Consider the following 16,026-nt stretch of genomic DNA (forward strand, 5'->3'; position numbering starts at 1 on the left):
AAGCAAAGCAGTGGAATAACACATTCCAGCAGTACTCAAACTGTTAAGCATAAAAAATGCAACAAAATGTTTTTCCTGCCTTTTTATTAAAAAGTAACGTCCTTTCGTTAACAGCACAGAGAGAAAAAAATGCTACAACACAAACCACCTTGGACAAGAAAATCCTCCGCTCCAAGAACATTGCTTTCTTAGCATCTTTTGGTTCTGCAGGAAGCCTACAGACTCCAGGAAGGCTGTGCAAAGAAGGACCGCATGGTTAGAGAAGTTTTGTTTTCTGGTATCAAAGTATGTTACTGGTTAAAAACACGGTGAAGTATCACTGCCTGATCCACTCAACTGCCCACTGCAGCTACCAAAGTGTTGAAAGAACATAGAAAGTTATAGTATTGCATGTTGGCACTGCCTCCCCACCTGAGATGGACAAAACACCAACCGAGATGAAGTTTAAGAGAGCAGACACTGACCACCTGGGAACTGGCTGCAGAAGGTCCAGCAGCACATCAGCGTGGCTGTGGCTGAGCTGCTGGGCAACGTAACCAACTGTCCCAAAGCAAGATTATAAGGAAAGGAAGTTTATAGATGAAATTTAATAGACTGATCTTAAAATTGACTGCTTGGGTGCAGGATTGATTTTGTTTTATCAGTAGACCATGTAAAATCTCTGCCTTGGCTGGAAGATCTCCCATTTCAGATCCCCCGTTGCAGTCAGAACAAAATTGTCAGTTCCCATATACCAGGCAAGGTGCTTTTGCCAGCCTCGCCCTGCCAGGACAGGACAGCCCAGCTGCAGGACTACACAGCACTGTCCTGGTTTATAGAACAGCAGTCAGCCACACGTCACGTGAGGTCAGCTGCTAGTGCTACTTTTGCATTTCCCTCTGAAACTGGCTTACATGGCATTGAAGGAAATAAAAGAAAAAAAAGAAAAGCAAAGAAACAGTGTCCATTCCAAAAACCTGCAACCCCAAGAAGGTGTCGTTTTCCCAAAAATGGGCCCAAATCTATACTAAGACCAGAATGCACCACAATGTGAAGGTGCACCCATTCACAGCAGTGAGGAAAATGCAGGACTGCCATTGCAGCAACTCCTGAGCTTGGACAGAACAAGTGAATACCCAAAGTGGCTCTCTGCATATCCTGCCACTGAGAAAACAGAAGAGACTTCTCCAAACACTGCTATCCAGACCAAGGTGAGGAAAGGCAGCACTAGTAACACTCAGCAGCAACGCCACTGGGAGTACACTCTCAACGAAGTGGAGAGGACATGCATATCCAGGGGCATTTGTCCTATGTCAAAGACAGGAGACTCTTTAAACAGCTAGAAATATGGAATGACAAAGGGTAGGGAAAAGGGTTTGACAGCTCAGCTTTAATAGTGTCGCTGGTAGGAACCCATAGGTTGCTGGGTAGAGGACCCCGCTCGCCCCTGGGCCACTGTTTGACTCACTAGGTGGGAGAGTGCAGGACCACTCTGGATAAGGGTGTCCAAGGCTTTCTGTACACTAGGGTTGTCAAAGTTGATACCAGACGATACTGGCCTTTGGGCAGGTACAGTGCCAGGCGCAGGGAGACGATTCTGGTGCTGACCATAAAGCGACTGAGCTGGTGGAGGAGCTCCAGGTCTCGGACCCGCATTTCTTGAAGGGCCTTGGAGAGAAGGAAGCTGTGTGTTTGGAGTTTGCAACCTCTGCTGAGCCTGGTTTAAATTTCCAGCACTCATCTGTGCTGATCGGGCCTGATTGCTGGTCATGTTAGTGAAGTTCTGACTGGGAGTGCCACCCGACGTGCCCACAGTGGGTGCAGAACTGCTGTTTGCCACAGCTGCTGCCGCCGCCGCCGCCCCACTGTTGAAGAGACTGAGGATTTTTGCCTGGAGCTCCTGCTGAGGATTAGCAGAGGATGCTGGAACAGAAGGAGCAGAAACCAGAGGCTGTGAACCCTGATGAGTCTGAGAGCTTGGAAGGCTGGACTGACTGCCCAGAGTTGGTGCTGAAGGTGCTCCCAGAGATGGTCTCGACATGGGTGCTGGGGAAGAAAAGAGAGAGTTAAAGCTCTGCAGATGTCCTTGAAGAGACACCTAAAGGAAACTAGTGAGATAGCTACTAAGGACATAACTCTCAGGAAACAGCCACCCTCTAATCAGAAATGCTGCGCAGCTCTGGGAAACCCAAACCACTCGACAGAACTGTCGCCCTTTGTGTAGCTGCCAAGCCAGTTAGGCAGCATTGTGGTTTCCCTGAGAGAATCCCATGTAAAACTTCTGTCACGTGAAAGATCAGAATAGACTCAGGACTGCTGGATACACATCCACCTCCATAAAAAAAGGCACTGTGTAAGAATGTTACGACACTAGGACTCCTCTACAACCACAGTCATAGTGCTGCTCTGTCCCACAAAACCATATGACTACTAGTGTCATTCAGGGCTGAGATATGAGATACTCACCCTGCAGAGAATCAGTGCTCCCCCTCAGTAACCTTTCCTTCCGGTCTCTCAAGTAATTAATTACTTTATCAGTCTCCTCAGCAGTGAGATAGCGATTGTCTGCCAGAAGGTTCAGTAGAGTCTGAATGCCCGGAGGGTGGGGGTGGCCCCCTCTGGCCCCCTCCTCCATGGGGGGCGGGCGCTCTCTCTCCTGCAGAACAGCCTCATCTGCCATCTTGGCAGCCTGCCGGGCGATCTCCTCACGTTCCTTCTCCCGTGACTCTGTTTTGTAGCGCTCATAATTCCTGGCCACCAGCACCATGGCATCAGCCTGGGGCATGTTACGGTGTTCTGCACGAGGAAAAGAAACACTGTAAGTAAACCAAAGCGGCGTTCGCTGGAGGTGCCTTCCCTCACTCACACCGACACACCTCATTCAGCAGGCAGGCACCTTGTAAGCATAGATGTGGGAAGCTCCCCTGGCACATGGCAGGAGTCCCATTTCCTAAGCCAACAGGAGTCTCACAGCTATCACCCGGCAAGGCCAACCCTTCCTTCTTCAGCTGAGAGCTCTGAGAAGGTTTCATACCAGCCTAGAAAGGCCATTCGTGCCTCTCATTCAAATAAAAAGAGAAACAGCTCCCTCTACCTTTCACACAAATTCCCTGTGCCCTGAGAAGAGAGAGTTCCAGCTGTTCCATTGGATGAGCCCACGGACAGGCTCCAGAATTGCACTCTCAAGGCACATCTCATCTCTGGTTCCCAGAGTCATGGGGATATGCTAAAGTTCAAGTGAAGAATATTTAATCCCTAGAAAAGATCTGTGCACGAATCAGTTGCCAGAGTTCTTACCAGCTCCGACACACTGCTTGCTCCAGTGAAGGAGAAACCTTAGCAGGGGAACAGATGTTAAACTAAAGCAGTTAAGAACTAAAACAAAAGGCAGTAGAAAGCCCACTGAAAGTGTGCTTGTACTGCATGTCTACTGGAATTGAGAGAAACAACCCACCACAGCCACATCAGTGTTAAAAGAAACCAGGCTTCTTCAGTAAGCAAGCAAACAAAAAGCAACGAGTGTGCATTCAGGTGTTCGCTACCACAGATGAACCTGACAAAGCATTACTTGAGAATACAATAAGGGAGAAGTAACTTTTGAAAGCTTAGCTGCAGCCAAAAAAAAACTACCTCAGTGAACAATGCATAAACAGGCTTATGATCACAGCATAAGACTGGCTTGCCTGCACAACCCTCTGACAAGATTCTCTCCTGGTAGAAATTAAACAGTCCTTTTGACAGTAAGGTATTATAGAATTCTGCAAATAATGACATTCACGTTTATGGCATGCCATGAAGTCATACATTAGAGCTGTAAGTCACAGCACAGAAGGAGAACTACTGGAGAAAAATTATTCTAGAGCAGTACTCCATGCTGTTTGGTGTGACTGCAAACCTAAGCGATCTACTAAGACCTCAGTACCTTGTGGGGTGCCAAACATGATGTTAACAGTGCAAGAACGGTGAACTTGATGCTGCTGAGTGATGACAATAGCAAAAGGAGATCCTCCTCTGCTCACATCGTCCAGGGCTTGTGTCAGTGACATCTCTGTGTTGAGGAAGATCAGGTCCACCACCATGCCCAGGTCCCGCACCTTCCGCCCCACTGACTCCGCGTACTCCCTACCACAAAGCAAAGCCAGCAGTTTAACAAGTCAGAAATATACAGAAACAAACCCTTCCCATTCGTGTGCTGCATCTCAGATTTGTTTTTCCCTACTTCACTAATCCTTGCTACTTTTCAATACATCTATTTGTAGATGAACAGACCAGTGCCAGCACTACAGCACTACCAGGTGCACGAGTAACTCCTTGCTCCCAACACGGTGCTTGTCTCCAAACCACAGAACACGCCAGCATTTCTGACACAAGTCTATTTGACTCCTAAAATTGCTTTCAGCAAAAGCAAGCATGTGTTTCTATTGGCACGGTCTGCATTTTTATTTCTACATTAACAATTCCATATTTAATGCAATAAAAAGGCTTGAGCATTCAGACTGCTGCATGAGATTTTCCTTGTTAATTATATACATGCTTTTGATTTCGTTCATGACTACTGTCAGCAGTGATTTTATGTCTTGCACATTGTATTAAAAGTATTGAGTGGTATCTGACTTAGTAATCTAGATCAGATAACCATTGACTGAATGAAGCTGAAACAGTCAAATTTTAGCTCCTTTCAAGCTGACAGAGCTCTGGACAACCCCGTGACTCCACATCGACAACATCTCTGTGCTACCTGCTGATTGTGCACGTTAACAAGTTCTGTTATTCATGGGCTGAACGATACATGTACAGGCTGCTACAGCTTGTTATGACAGTAGGGTTATATGAAGAGTATGTAAAGTTTTGGGAGAAGACATGCTGTAAGCTGACAAGAAGGGGATGTAAGTAAAGTGCAAGATATAACAATATTTCTCCTCCTCTTCAACCACTCAGCATTCCCAGAATAGCAATAGAGGCTCTGGTTTTCTGAAGGCTCTAAAGCCACTCTTCTGAAGGGAATCTGTAAGAGAAATAGCTCCAAGGCACGACTAAGCTTAATTCCATCATCTTCCACCACCCAACAAAAAATGTGGTCATAACTACGTTCTTACTTTGTCTGCTTATTCACCACTATCACAGAACAATCAACAGGTCTCTCAGCATCAAAACGTCTCTTGATTTCCTCATAGTACTGACGGTACAGCTCCTCTCGGCGGCGCTCCTCACGCTTCAGACGGTCTGAAACCAAGCCACAGAAAGACAGAACAAACAATGCTCTCTGGATCTGCTTGGAGCAGTGAGGTGCACACAGCTGCGCTCAGTCTCCAAGCCACCTAACGGCACAGAAGGCAACGTGCTGTGGATACGTCCATCCTCGGCACTGCAGGCATCTACATTCTCCCAGAGGAGAACGCGGTTCTGCCTGTTAAAACATCAGTCTCCAAGGTACCAACCTTCTGAATTCACGGGTGCTCTGTCAAAGTGCTCTTTGTAGCGGTCATAGTAAGAGTCGTCCTTCCGCCGATAGTAGTCATCCACGCGCAGGTAACGCTCGTAAGGCTCGTCCCGCCTGCAGCATTGACAGAAGCAGCAATGGTTCCCATGCTCCAACGTACCACATGCAAACCTTCCTCAAATTCCATTACTGAGACACCCAGCCGCTCCCCTCAAGACACAAACCACCCTCAACTAGAGCAATTTTCCTATGTTAAAGGACTAGCACCACTCAAACCGATACAACCACAAGGCGAGAATGCTGTAAAAACATGAGGGCATTACCTGTACAAAGGGTCCCGAGGGTCTCTCATATCCCGTGGATCCCTCACGTCCCGCGGATCCCTCATGTCTCTCGGATTCCTCATGTCCCGCGGATCCCTGTATCGATCGTACAGCGGCTCCCGCGGGTCACGAAAATCTCTAACATCACGAGGGTCCCGCAAGTCCCTTGGATCTCTGATATCCCGGGGGTCTCGAAGGTCTCGCAGGTCCCGGGGGTCTCTGTGGTCTCTGGCATCACGAATGTCTCTGGCTCGAATATCTCGAGTGTCTCTGGAATCTCGCCCGTTTCTACCATCCCTGCCATCTCTGGGGTCTCTCCGTGGGCTCCCCCGCAGAGGGGAGCGATCGCGTCTGTTATCGCGGCCATCCCCATAGGCATAGGGCTCTCTGAGGAAAACACCAGGGGAACCCCGTTAGACTGCTGACGACACAGCTCACCCCGCATCTCTTACCTGAGATACCAACGTGAACCTTCTCTCGGCAACCGAATCCTCCCTCCGATCCCATAACAAGAACTGCCCCAAAACATATTTCTCAAAGCAAACACATTCGGAGAAGATCTTAATTACAACATTTATCTCAGTTAAACGACTCTGAGAAAGCTCCCTACTGGAGCATCACTAAAACTGTAGAACACCTGTGGAAGGAGTGAACGGGCACTGCAGAAACCACCATTTCAAGGCCTCCGGCCTCCATGGTCAGCCACGGATCATCTAGCAAACGTGTACTTGCAAATTCCTTGAGAAAATGTAAGGTGCTGCATCCTACTACCCAGAAACACGGAATAGCTAGGAGCATTCAAGGGATCCGTTAAATTCACAAGTCACTGACAGCAGAACACCTGAAATAATTTGTTACTGGCACGATTCAAAAAGAGCTGGCTGGCAGCAATGACACAATAGGCTCTGTGCTGTGGTCGGCTGTTAGCAGAAACTATGAGCTAACGATGCGTCCCGACAGGGAACGGGTAGGTCCTGTAGAAAGTCAGTCTTACGATGCCCCATGTTAAAAGGGTACCAAACCCAACCAACATTGAGAGCAGGATTCTCTGTCACATCTGAATGATCCATCTCATTCAGACTTTGTACCACGCTGTCTTCAGAGGAGAGAGCGATGTTCCAGGCTTCATCTTTGCCACAGCAGTAGGTTTTTCTCCAGGCCATAATTTGTTTTCCAAAGAAAACACAACTTTTAGTCTAAACCAAACCTAATAAAATCTTGCAAAGAAACTACTGAGCTTCACATGCTTGGAATGGTCTTTCCACATGATAGGGAACCATAGGGAAAGGAAAAAAAAAAGCTTTTTCAAGTCTGTTTTGTAAATAGAAAGTCTTCTATCAGACTCATCTAGTTTATGAGAGATGAGCAGAATATAAATCCACTTCCACTACACTGTATTGACTTTGTAGTCAGTTGGAGAAGACAGCAGGAGCAACAAGTCAGATGCACTCACATTTCAGCATGAGGCAGAGCAGACAGTAATGAGAAGGATGTGCAGAGCCAAGTGCAGACTTGGGTAGCTTATACACCCAGCTGTTTGGAGAGATACACAGGATTGTTGACATTCTGTATTTTATATACAAAACAAATACTGGGATGTACTACTGTGATGCCACCGAAAGCATATATAGCCTTTTCCCCTTATAGAAACATCGTGCTCAGAAAAAAGCAAGTGCATTCTCCTTCACTCTCTTGGGCACACAAATCCACTTTTTGTTTGAGATCTGTACAAAACCACAGCCCAGAGGAGATGTACGTTGTCTTCCCCTACCCCCTCCTCCCCCATCCTGCAATGAGTGACAGCAGAAGCCCAGGGAAAACTTGGGATTTGCTCTGATGGACACTGAGTACCTGACCTTTCTGTAGTTATAAGACTACGTAGCAAAACAGTCAGATGCAGTATAATTGTTTTGCAATATGACATTTATTCCATCTGGGGAGGGGGTGACCAGAAGAGGCCACATTATCTGCAGAGACAAAGATCCAGAACAAACAGTGCACAACTGCAGCTTAACTACAGACGTGGCAGTGGGCTGGGTCCCTCTGCTTTCTGACCTGCTGCCAGCAGAGGCATGAAGGCACAGCAGCCTCCTGCCTCCACCACCGCAGCCCAACTCCTGCAGTGCCCACACCACTGCCTGGGTCTGTGGCAGGGCTCAGAAACCCCCGTCCCAGCAGCTGCTGTTCACACACCTGCAGTGTGGTCCAGAGTCCGGTCTCTGCTGCCTTGCTCGTGACTCAGTGCCTGCATCCTTATCATTGTCTGTGCCTCTGCTGCAGCTTGGAACCAAGCGCCAGCAATATGGGAGGGCCAGGGCATCCACAGCACCAGCTGAGTCCTGTCCCTGTGGCAGTGCACCTACGTCTTTGGCAGCCATGGTGGTGGTCCAGTCCCAGTGCTCACGTGCGTTCAGTGCTCCTTAGGGGCACAGACTCATGTGCATGCAGGATCACACAGATCCCAAGGCCCACAGCACTGGTGCCTGCCACGTGCCCTCTGCAACATGGCCTGAGGTGCAACATTGGCACCTACTTCTCACACTTGCAGCGCAACCTGGGTACCTTTGTCGTCAAACACTGCAGCATCACCAAGGCCAAAGGTCTGTCACCAGCATCTGTGGCATTCTTGGGGTTTTCATGCCACTGCCAAGCACATCTGACAGTACCCAGGCCCATGGCTTGCTCATCCATAACTTAACACTTGGCCTCGTGCATGAAGCATTTCCTGGGCCTGCTGTCCATGCACTTGGCCCTGTGGAGGAGAAATGCAGCACATACAAAACATCCAGGATTGCAGATGCTCCTTCTGAGTTTTGGTGGTAGATGCCACAAGTCACACTTTCTTCCCCATTTGTTGTTACTTTTTTTTTTTTTTAAATCAGGTCAAGTTAGTAGAACACATTGGGCATGTGAGAGTTTGATTATTTTCAAATCCAGATGCAACACTCCTTCGGGTGCAAAGCTTTATAGTATAACTGGAGGAAATGCACACCTTATACCAAACGGTGGCCACAGCATGTCTTCGAGCACTCCCTAGCAGTGCTACCAAAAGGAAAAGGAGGTCTTCATCCACATGCCTGTGACTTCATATGCAGAGGGGTGAGCGGGAGCTGTATTCCCATCCAGGGCTGGGAAGCCAGAAGCAGGCAGAAGCACCCCTCAGGGTGTAACTGCAAAGACGAGGGCTGGTTCCACATACTGACAGAGAAGTCTACACACAGATGGGACACTGCAATATTGAGACACGTACACTGCCTTGCACTTTACTTGCATGCACTTCTCCAGTCTCATTTCAGTACTGGAAGCTTTTGGTATCAGAAGAGGCAAGATCCTGAAGCTCTCTTCATTGAGAAGACCACAGCCCCTCAGCTGTGGCTCACATACATGTGCCTCACATTCTGATGCTTGAGTCAGGAGCAAACACCCAGTTAATTCTTCCTCACAAGTCTCTCACAACCTGTGCTGCAAAACGTAACGCTTAGTTGTAGTGACAGCAGCAAACACGAGGTCTCCCTCGTGCCTCCTGAGGTGCCAGCGCCAGAAGGGCTCTTAGAAGGTGGAGCAGCCACATCCCAACTGTCTCACTTGAGTGCTTCCATTTGAGTGGGGAGGTGGCAGTAGGGAAGAGAGACAGACATTTAGCACAGGCAGCCGGGCTCGTGCCCCAGAAGCCTGACCTTCCTAGCATAACTCACTGCTTCCAGGTACTTTACCTTCGTGCCGGACTGGACCTTGATGAAGCCTTATTCATATTTCTTCTTTCCGCTGCTTTATTAATATCTGTAAAGAATAATCAACCCATCTGTTCAATGCTATGGAACAAAAAAAAGATCATCAGCACAATTCAAATGAAAGCAACTTAAGCTTAACAACATCCAGATGGTGCAAGAAAATTCATTCAGCAGAGAGACATTGTCACTTTGACAGGTTTTTTTATTAAGTTTAGATAGTACAATGCAATGAAATTTTCATGGATTGCTCTGATTTCAAAATAGGGTGGACAGCTCAAATGAAGTTCTACCGCTTTAAGTTCAGGTCTGCATCCAGACTCTTCATTCCATAAGAGGACCTCTTTCTTCTGCAGTCTATGAGCAAACAGATTACAACTCATGGACTCTAGGAGAAAAAGCAGAGTCTGAAGACCTCTGAGAAAGGAAGCTGGTGCCCAGCAGTCTTAAATTCACAGCCAGACCTGTTCAGCAGAACACGCTGCTACCCTTGTAGCTAGTAAATGCAAGGGCTCTCAAATGGCACATGCAACTGCCTTCTGAGGGACTGCTGCAGCATGACACTGTGCAGCTTCCTGCAGGAGGAAGCAGGATGCAAGGAGCCTGAAGCACGAGCTCCTCATGATGCTCCTCCTGGTTGGCTTCTGAGTATCTCCAACAAAAACCGCCATGAAATACAGAAGTAAGAGAGCTGAAGTGTTCTGTCCTTAAACCAAAGTGAAGCTGCCCCAAACCAGTGGGAGCCGATATCACCACACTGAAGAAACAGCCCTCTGTAACAGCTGAGTGAGGATGAAATAATGTACTAGAGGGGGCAAGGACAAACAGAAATGATTTCAGGTGCTTATTCTGAGAACTTCCGAAAGAAAAAAGCAAACCTAGATCCTAACATTTACAACTTTAAATTAGGTTTGTTTTTTTAAACTTTGCTGACTTGCAAGAACTTTAGAAGCAGCTGCACACCATACAGTGCCTCATAGGCAGGCCGAGTTGTAACGCTGGCTGCAGCTTCCCAAACTATCCTTCAATACTTCCAAGAGGGATCACTTCATTTTTTGCTCTGGTTGTTCTCATCAGAGGTACAAATGCCATCGGAACGCCGGGCACACAGCAGGACAGCACTCACAGGGCTGGAAGCACAACAAACTGCCACCACAAGCTGAACCCTCACATATCCCCACACAGTGCTATTCACTGCAGACCTGAAAGCACTTTCCAGCACTGACGGATCTTTCACCGTGATCCAAGAAGAGAAACTCTCTCAAAGCCTTTCACTTGGAGCTATAAGCCGCTATACCTCACAGTTACACTGCATACATGACGTCACTGTCTTCCTTGCATTTATTTTTAACTTAACATTTGACTTTAGTGTAAAGTACTCTTATATTTAAGCAAGACACTATCTGCGTTTTCAGTTTAAGATTTTTATTATTCAGTTTAAAATGCCATCGTAGAAGCCTGTGATTTTTTGCACCCGATGCCATAAATTTCTTTCAAATTAAAAAGAATTACTGAGATCTGGACAAAATAGTTTCACAGGAGACAAAACCACCTCTGACAGGGCTCCTTCTCTTACACGGAGTGATTCCATAACATTTTATTTCATGCCAACAGTCTTTACAGATGAAGAACTTGAACTCTGACAAAACTTCTGAGGGGGAAAAAAGGGAAAATCTTCCATCTTGCAGGAGCTGGAGGTGACAGAGCCGCTGCTACCCTACAGCACAGCCCTCTGCACAAGCACAGGTGCCAAGGTTCTTCAGCTGCACTCCTGCCTCAAGTCAAGCAGTGCATTGACCGAGAGTTCATCTTTTGGCAAAGCATCAAATTCTGATCAAAGAATCTCCATAGCACAGAAGGCACCAAGGATCCAATAAATGATTCCAATTATCATTTATTTCGCACTTAAAAAAGCTATTTATTTCCATTTATGGACTTGTCATATCTACATCTACCAGACCACAACTCACTTATCTCCAGGTCTGCCTGGAACACAGATCACACCACCCTGAGCCTCTCTCTGGGGCACGTTCTTCACACTCCTTAACCTTCAGATTCTTCTGAGGCTTCTCCAGTCTAGCATTTTCCCTTTGAACGAGGCAGACCAGAACACAGCCTTCCAACAGCAAAATCCCACAGTACCACCCCCCCAACTCCCAGACAACTGTGGTGCAGGGAAGGATGACAAAGGCACTCTTGCTGGGTGCAGATCTTCACATTTACCGTTATTAAAAGCTCAGTTCTGCCTGCATTTGGCTTAGGAAGAAATCCACATCATTTCACCATCAGTGACTCAATCTTCATTATTTTATTCCCTCTTTTAAGCCACAAAAACGTGTTTTCTTTCCAAGTCACTTAAAAAAAAACACAGCATGGCCAGGAACCAGCTCTTCCAGAACACTACTCAAAACACTGAGCAATTTCATCCGTGCTGCACCAAAATTCATTTCAACTCCATTTAATGCTACGTTGCTTTTAATTGCACTAGCTTCTTAATCAAACCAAACATCTTACAAAAGTACTTTACATCAACACTGCCACTTTTATCCAGCAAACTCACAGTCCAGGAATGAGGTTGACAGGACTAACTTGGACCGGGGCTGTCCTCCCCCCTGGCACTCGGTAAGAAGGGATCACACCTCACTGCTGGGGCTGCTGCCAGGCTGGGTGCTCCCAGCACTCCCCCAATATCCAGAGCTTGGAGGACAACATTAAGAGCTTCAGAAGATCTTTGTTTCACTCAATCTCAGATTTAATCTTTTTGGAGGACCAGTTTTGGTAGCTGCCATTTTTAATTATTATTATTATTATTATTTTTTTAAAGCTTGCTGCTGAAGTGGAAACTGTATGAAAAACACCTGACTCTTCAAAAAGAGCATGAAGAAACATTAACTGCAGACTGGGTGGTCTTTCCTAATTAGAAATATTATTTCCAAATAAATATATATTAGCATTTGAGACATCCCCAGCTGTTCCTGTAACAACTTTTGGACTGGACACCACCAGCCCTGATGTCTCCTTGCAGCCTTCTCCCCTCCCTGTCCATTTGCCACCATCTCCACCTTCAGGCTTGCAGTGGTTACTTCCCCATCTTATTGCTCCTTTCGTTCCTCCCTACATCAAACAGTTTTTCTTTAAGTTATCATGGAAATAACATTTCTCTTGCATTTAACAGATCGGGCTCAGACTTCCAACCATTCATTTCTGTTTCAGTTTGCTGCCAGCAGATTCAGGAGGACTATTTTCATCTTTCTGAAAAGGCCTTTTTAAAGCACTTTGTATTTATAGGGCTGCTCAGATTATGTCCCATGCGCAAGAAAATCCAAGTTAAGTGTACTTATCTAACAGGCCACTGAATTCTGTGACCAGTTCCTCCGGATCCATCAAGATGCAGCCCAGTAATGGTTTACAAACCAATTTTAGCACTAAGCAGGTGAAGTCTCACCCAATACCTTCCAGGGCTTACACGTTGATCAGCTATGGGTCCATTCAAACACTAACACAAAAACAAATTCAGAGCAGGACCCGGGTAGCAAGAGAAAACGCTACAGACGAATCACACAGCACTTAACAGCAAATAACTCAGAAAGAAAATACATACCTGGTAAAAGTGACTTTAGACTAATGCCAGGCAAGTTTCACATAATGATCTTTCCAGAGAGCTTTTGAAGAAAAGCACTCTCTCTACCAGAATGCATGCTAAGGTAGGAGAGCAGGGATCAGTTTCCTTACCTAATCTATACCCTTTATAAAGGCGGCCCTTCTCACCGTCCAGAGCGGCCTGCACGTCTTCTAGACGGTCATACTGCACGAACCCATAGCCATGGTACATGCTGAGGGCTGCAAAAGTTAACAGCAGGGCAAGACCAGTTACAAGAACAGGACAGCAAGGATCCCACACCCAGGCCTCACATCACCCCAGCAGTTGGAACAAGCAAAGGGGCTCTGCCCAGAAACGCCCAGGCAGGTTTTATGGGAGATCCAGATCTACCAGGATCAAAACGCAGAGCTTAAGAACTCTGAAATGTATTTCTTAGACAGTTCTGCAAAGACAGATCAACTTCCTTCTGACAAGGCAGTGACCAAAAATATCAGCCCACAAAGTGACCGAGACATGATTAAGAGACTAAGCAGTCACTCGAAAGAGCAGATTTGCTTGGTATAACATCAAACCACAGCCCCAAAGATAAAGCATGCTTGTATATACGCACTAGGTTTCAACTGTACTCAAAGAATTACTTTTTCAGAAAGTGCAGGCAGATAAAGTTATCGTTAAAAGGTCACTTTTGAGGGAAAGCATTAGTCACTCCTCTCATCAGCAGCAAGCAGCATTTGACAAGCATGACAGTTATATTTCTGACTGAATTCCCAGCCACAGAGAGGCATAAGATAAAATACTAACCCCTGATTTTGCCATATTTTGAAAATATCTCTTCCATTTCTTCACGAGTCATGTGGTCTGTGGGCAAATTGCCGACAAAAAGTCTTCTCTCTAAATCCTGAGGGTTGGTGCTGTTAGTGAAGTCGCTCTGTTTGATGCTATTGCTCTTGCGTCCTCGGGCCATTTTGCTTTCGTTCCAAATCCAACTCTTCGCAAAAAAGAGAAATGGCCACGCATATAATTTCAATCCATGACATTAAAATTAAACTGGAACAAGATTAAACTTAACAGCTTTGCAGACTAGAAGCCAACCGGGTCTGTTTGACGCAAGCTTCGCTCCAGAGAAATCTTAACACAACTGACACAGAAGGCGGGCAAAAAAACGTGCATTGCAGCATTTGGGGTGAGCTTTCTGTAATACCGAGAGGTAGGAAGCCTGATCTATTTCATGGATGCGTTTTAGTGATTTATCTCCAAGCTAAAATAGAATTTAAACTCATTTCTTACTGAAGAAAACGCAGCTTTCCGATACACCCATTGTTTTATCTGTTTCTTCTGTTCACTGTTCAGAAGTGCTGAGGTTTAAGCGGTATTTTAACAAGCAGAAAGGAAACACTCAACATCACTCAACAGGATCCAATTATTTCTCGATGGGCTTTAAATGAGATGTCACAGAGTACTTTTAAATGCGCTTCAGTGACCACACTTGGATCCCTTTCCCAAAGGGGAAAGCAGTTTCTCATTCATACCGCCACTGAGCAGCCCCACCACCACCACCTCCCACTGAAGGCGGGTCCACAGCAGGGAACATCACCACCCCCACACCCAGCTGGAGCACTCAGCAACATCCATTGCACCAACAGCTCCAGCACACCACTGGGAAGGAAACAAATCCACCACAACATCCAGACCAAACCCGTCAGCCCAAACAAAAGAAAAAACCCACCCAGGATTCACCGTTACAAGATGAACCTACAAGGTTGAAAACTATTTCAAGAGTGAAGCGTAGCCCCTCCCTGAGCATTCGTTGCAGAAATACAGAATAGGAAGTAATTCAGGGAAGAAAAATACTGTGAAGTTGAGTAAATCAACAGAAACTTCTGGTATCTGCCATGAGATGCCTCCAACCAACACAGCCCCTAATCTGCATTCACTGCAACCTAAAAGCATTACCTAAATAAACACGCCAAACATCCAAAAGCTTAAAATGGTGTCACAAGAGTACTTCTACCACACTTGGCATGAGAAATGAGCATGTTCAGGATTAGGCATAACACTTGGATTATGATTTTTTTATTTTAAAAGACAATTAAATTTACATTTGTATCACTTGTCCTCCTTCCCACAACTCTGCAGAACAGGAAGGCAGAGAACATCTCCCACTACAATGCTTTGTTTCAATGTGAACTGAACTTCTAGAACAGAAAGGGGGCAGAAACACCCCAAAACCAGCAGGAAAGGTCAGCGCTTACACCTTATTCGCTTCAGTCCTCCTGTGAGTTTGCTTCCCTGCTACACACACAGCTTCACCCACCCCATCGGGAGCAGCAGCTCTCACCCCATTTCTCCTCACACAGGCATTAGGTTCGGGTCCTACAGTTGCAGCTGAGGGGAAAGAAACACAACGCTCTGCCAAGGTCAGCAGGGAAGCGCAGGGCAGGGAGCAGGCTGGAGTCAGCCAGGGAGCCAGCACTGCAGGACGGGATGGGGACACAGCAGCCAGGTGGGCACCGTGCAGGAAGGGCTCCGACAGCACAGCTCGGGCTGCTCGCAGACACCCACAGCGTGACGGGCACGTTTTCCTTTCTGCATGGAAATTCTTAAGGAATATTCCCTTCTCTTTCCTCGAGGGGTGGCAGCAGGAAGGAAGCCCCAGCGCTCCGCCTGGCTGCTCGCTGTCCAAGCACGGCCCGTCTCCGAGGTGTCACACAGCGCTCAGGGCCTCCAGCCGCCGCTCGGTGCCCGCTGGGCGACCGCGGTGCTGCGGCGGGCCCCGCAGCTCACTGACCCCATAGAGGAGAACCGCGGCCCCGGCACCCAGCGCCGCGATCCCGGGCAACGCAGAACGAAACGAATAAAACCCCACCGGCGGCAAACGGGCGGCGCCCGGAAACCACAGCGCACCGCGAGGCTCCGAGCCGCCCGGCCCGGCCCTTCCCAGGCGGCCGCAGGGTC

The 16,026-nt window shown here is 47.2% G+C and overlaps 1 protein-coding gene across 1 annotated transcript; it reads right to left on the reverse strand.

Annotated features, from left to right (window-relative positions):
* Positions 1–67: 67 nt before the first annotated feature.
* NCOA5 (nuclear receptor coactivator 5) lies at positions 68–15,954 on the reverse strand. Its single transcript, XM_010722570.3, has 9 exons — positions 13,873–15,954; positions 13,203–13,310; positions 9,456–9,522; positions 5,743–6,129; positions 5,418–5,533; positions 5,076–5,202; positions 3,902–4,101; positions 2,446–2,775; positions 68–2,025 (listed from the first exon to the last, which is right to left on the reverse strand). The coding sequence occupies exons 1-9, from the start codon at positions 14,033–14,035 to the stop codon at positions 1,370–1,372; spliced, it is 2,154 nt and encodes a 717-aa protein (XP_010720872.1). The 5' UTR covers positions 14,036–15,954; the 3' UTR covers positions 68–1,369.
* Between the last annotated feature and the right edge of the window lie 72 nt (positions 15,955–16,026).

The sequence above is a fragment of the Meleagris gallopavo genome, chromosome 22, assembly GCF_000146605.3.
Source record: "Meleagris gallopavo isolate NT-WF06-2002-E0010 breed Aviagen turkey brand Nicholas breeding stock chromosome 22, Turkey_5.1, whole genome shotgun sequence".
In the NCBI taxonomy this organism is placed as follows: domain Eukaryota; kingdom Metazoa; phylum Chordata; class Aves; order Galliformes; family Phasianidae; genus Meleagris; species Meleagris gallopavo.

What these genes read in the sequence shown, in the direction of transcription:
- NCOA5 (XM_010722570.3), bottom strand. Translation starts at nt 14,035, where the DNA reads ATGGCCCGAGGACGCAAGAGCAATAGCATCAAACAGAGCGACTTCACT. An exon ending in TTATAAAGGGTATAGATTAG is followed by an intron (nt 9,523 to 13,202) that starts GTAAGGAAACTG and finishes TATTCTTTACAG; the next exon opens with ATATTAATAAAGCAGCGGAA. An exon ending in GAGCACTGATTCTCTGCAGG is followed by an intron (nt 2,026 to 2,445) that starts GTGAGTATCTCA and finishes TTTCTTCCCCAG; the next exon opens with CACCCATGTCGAGACCATCT.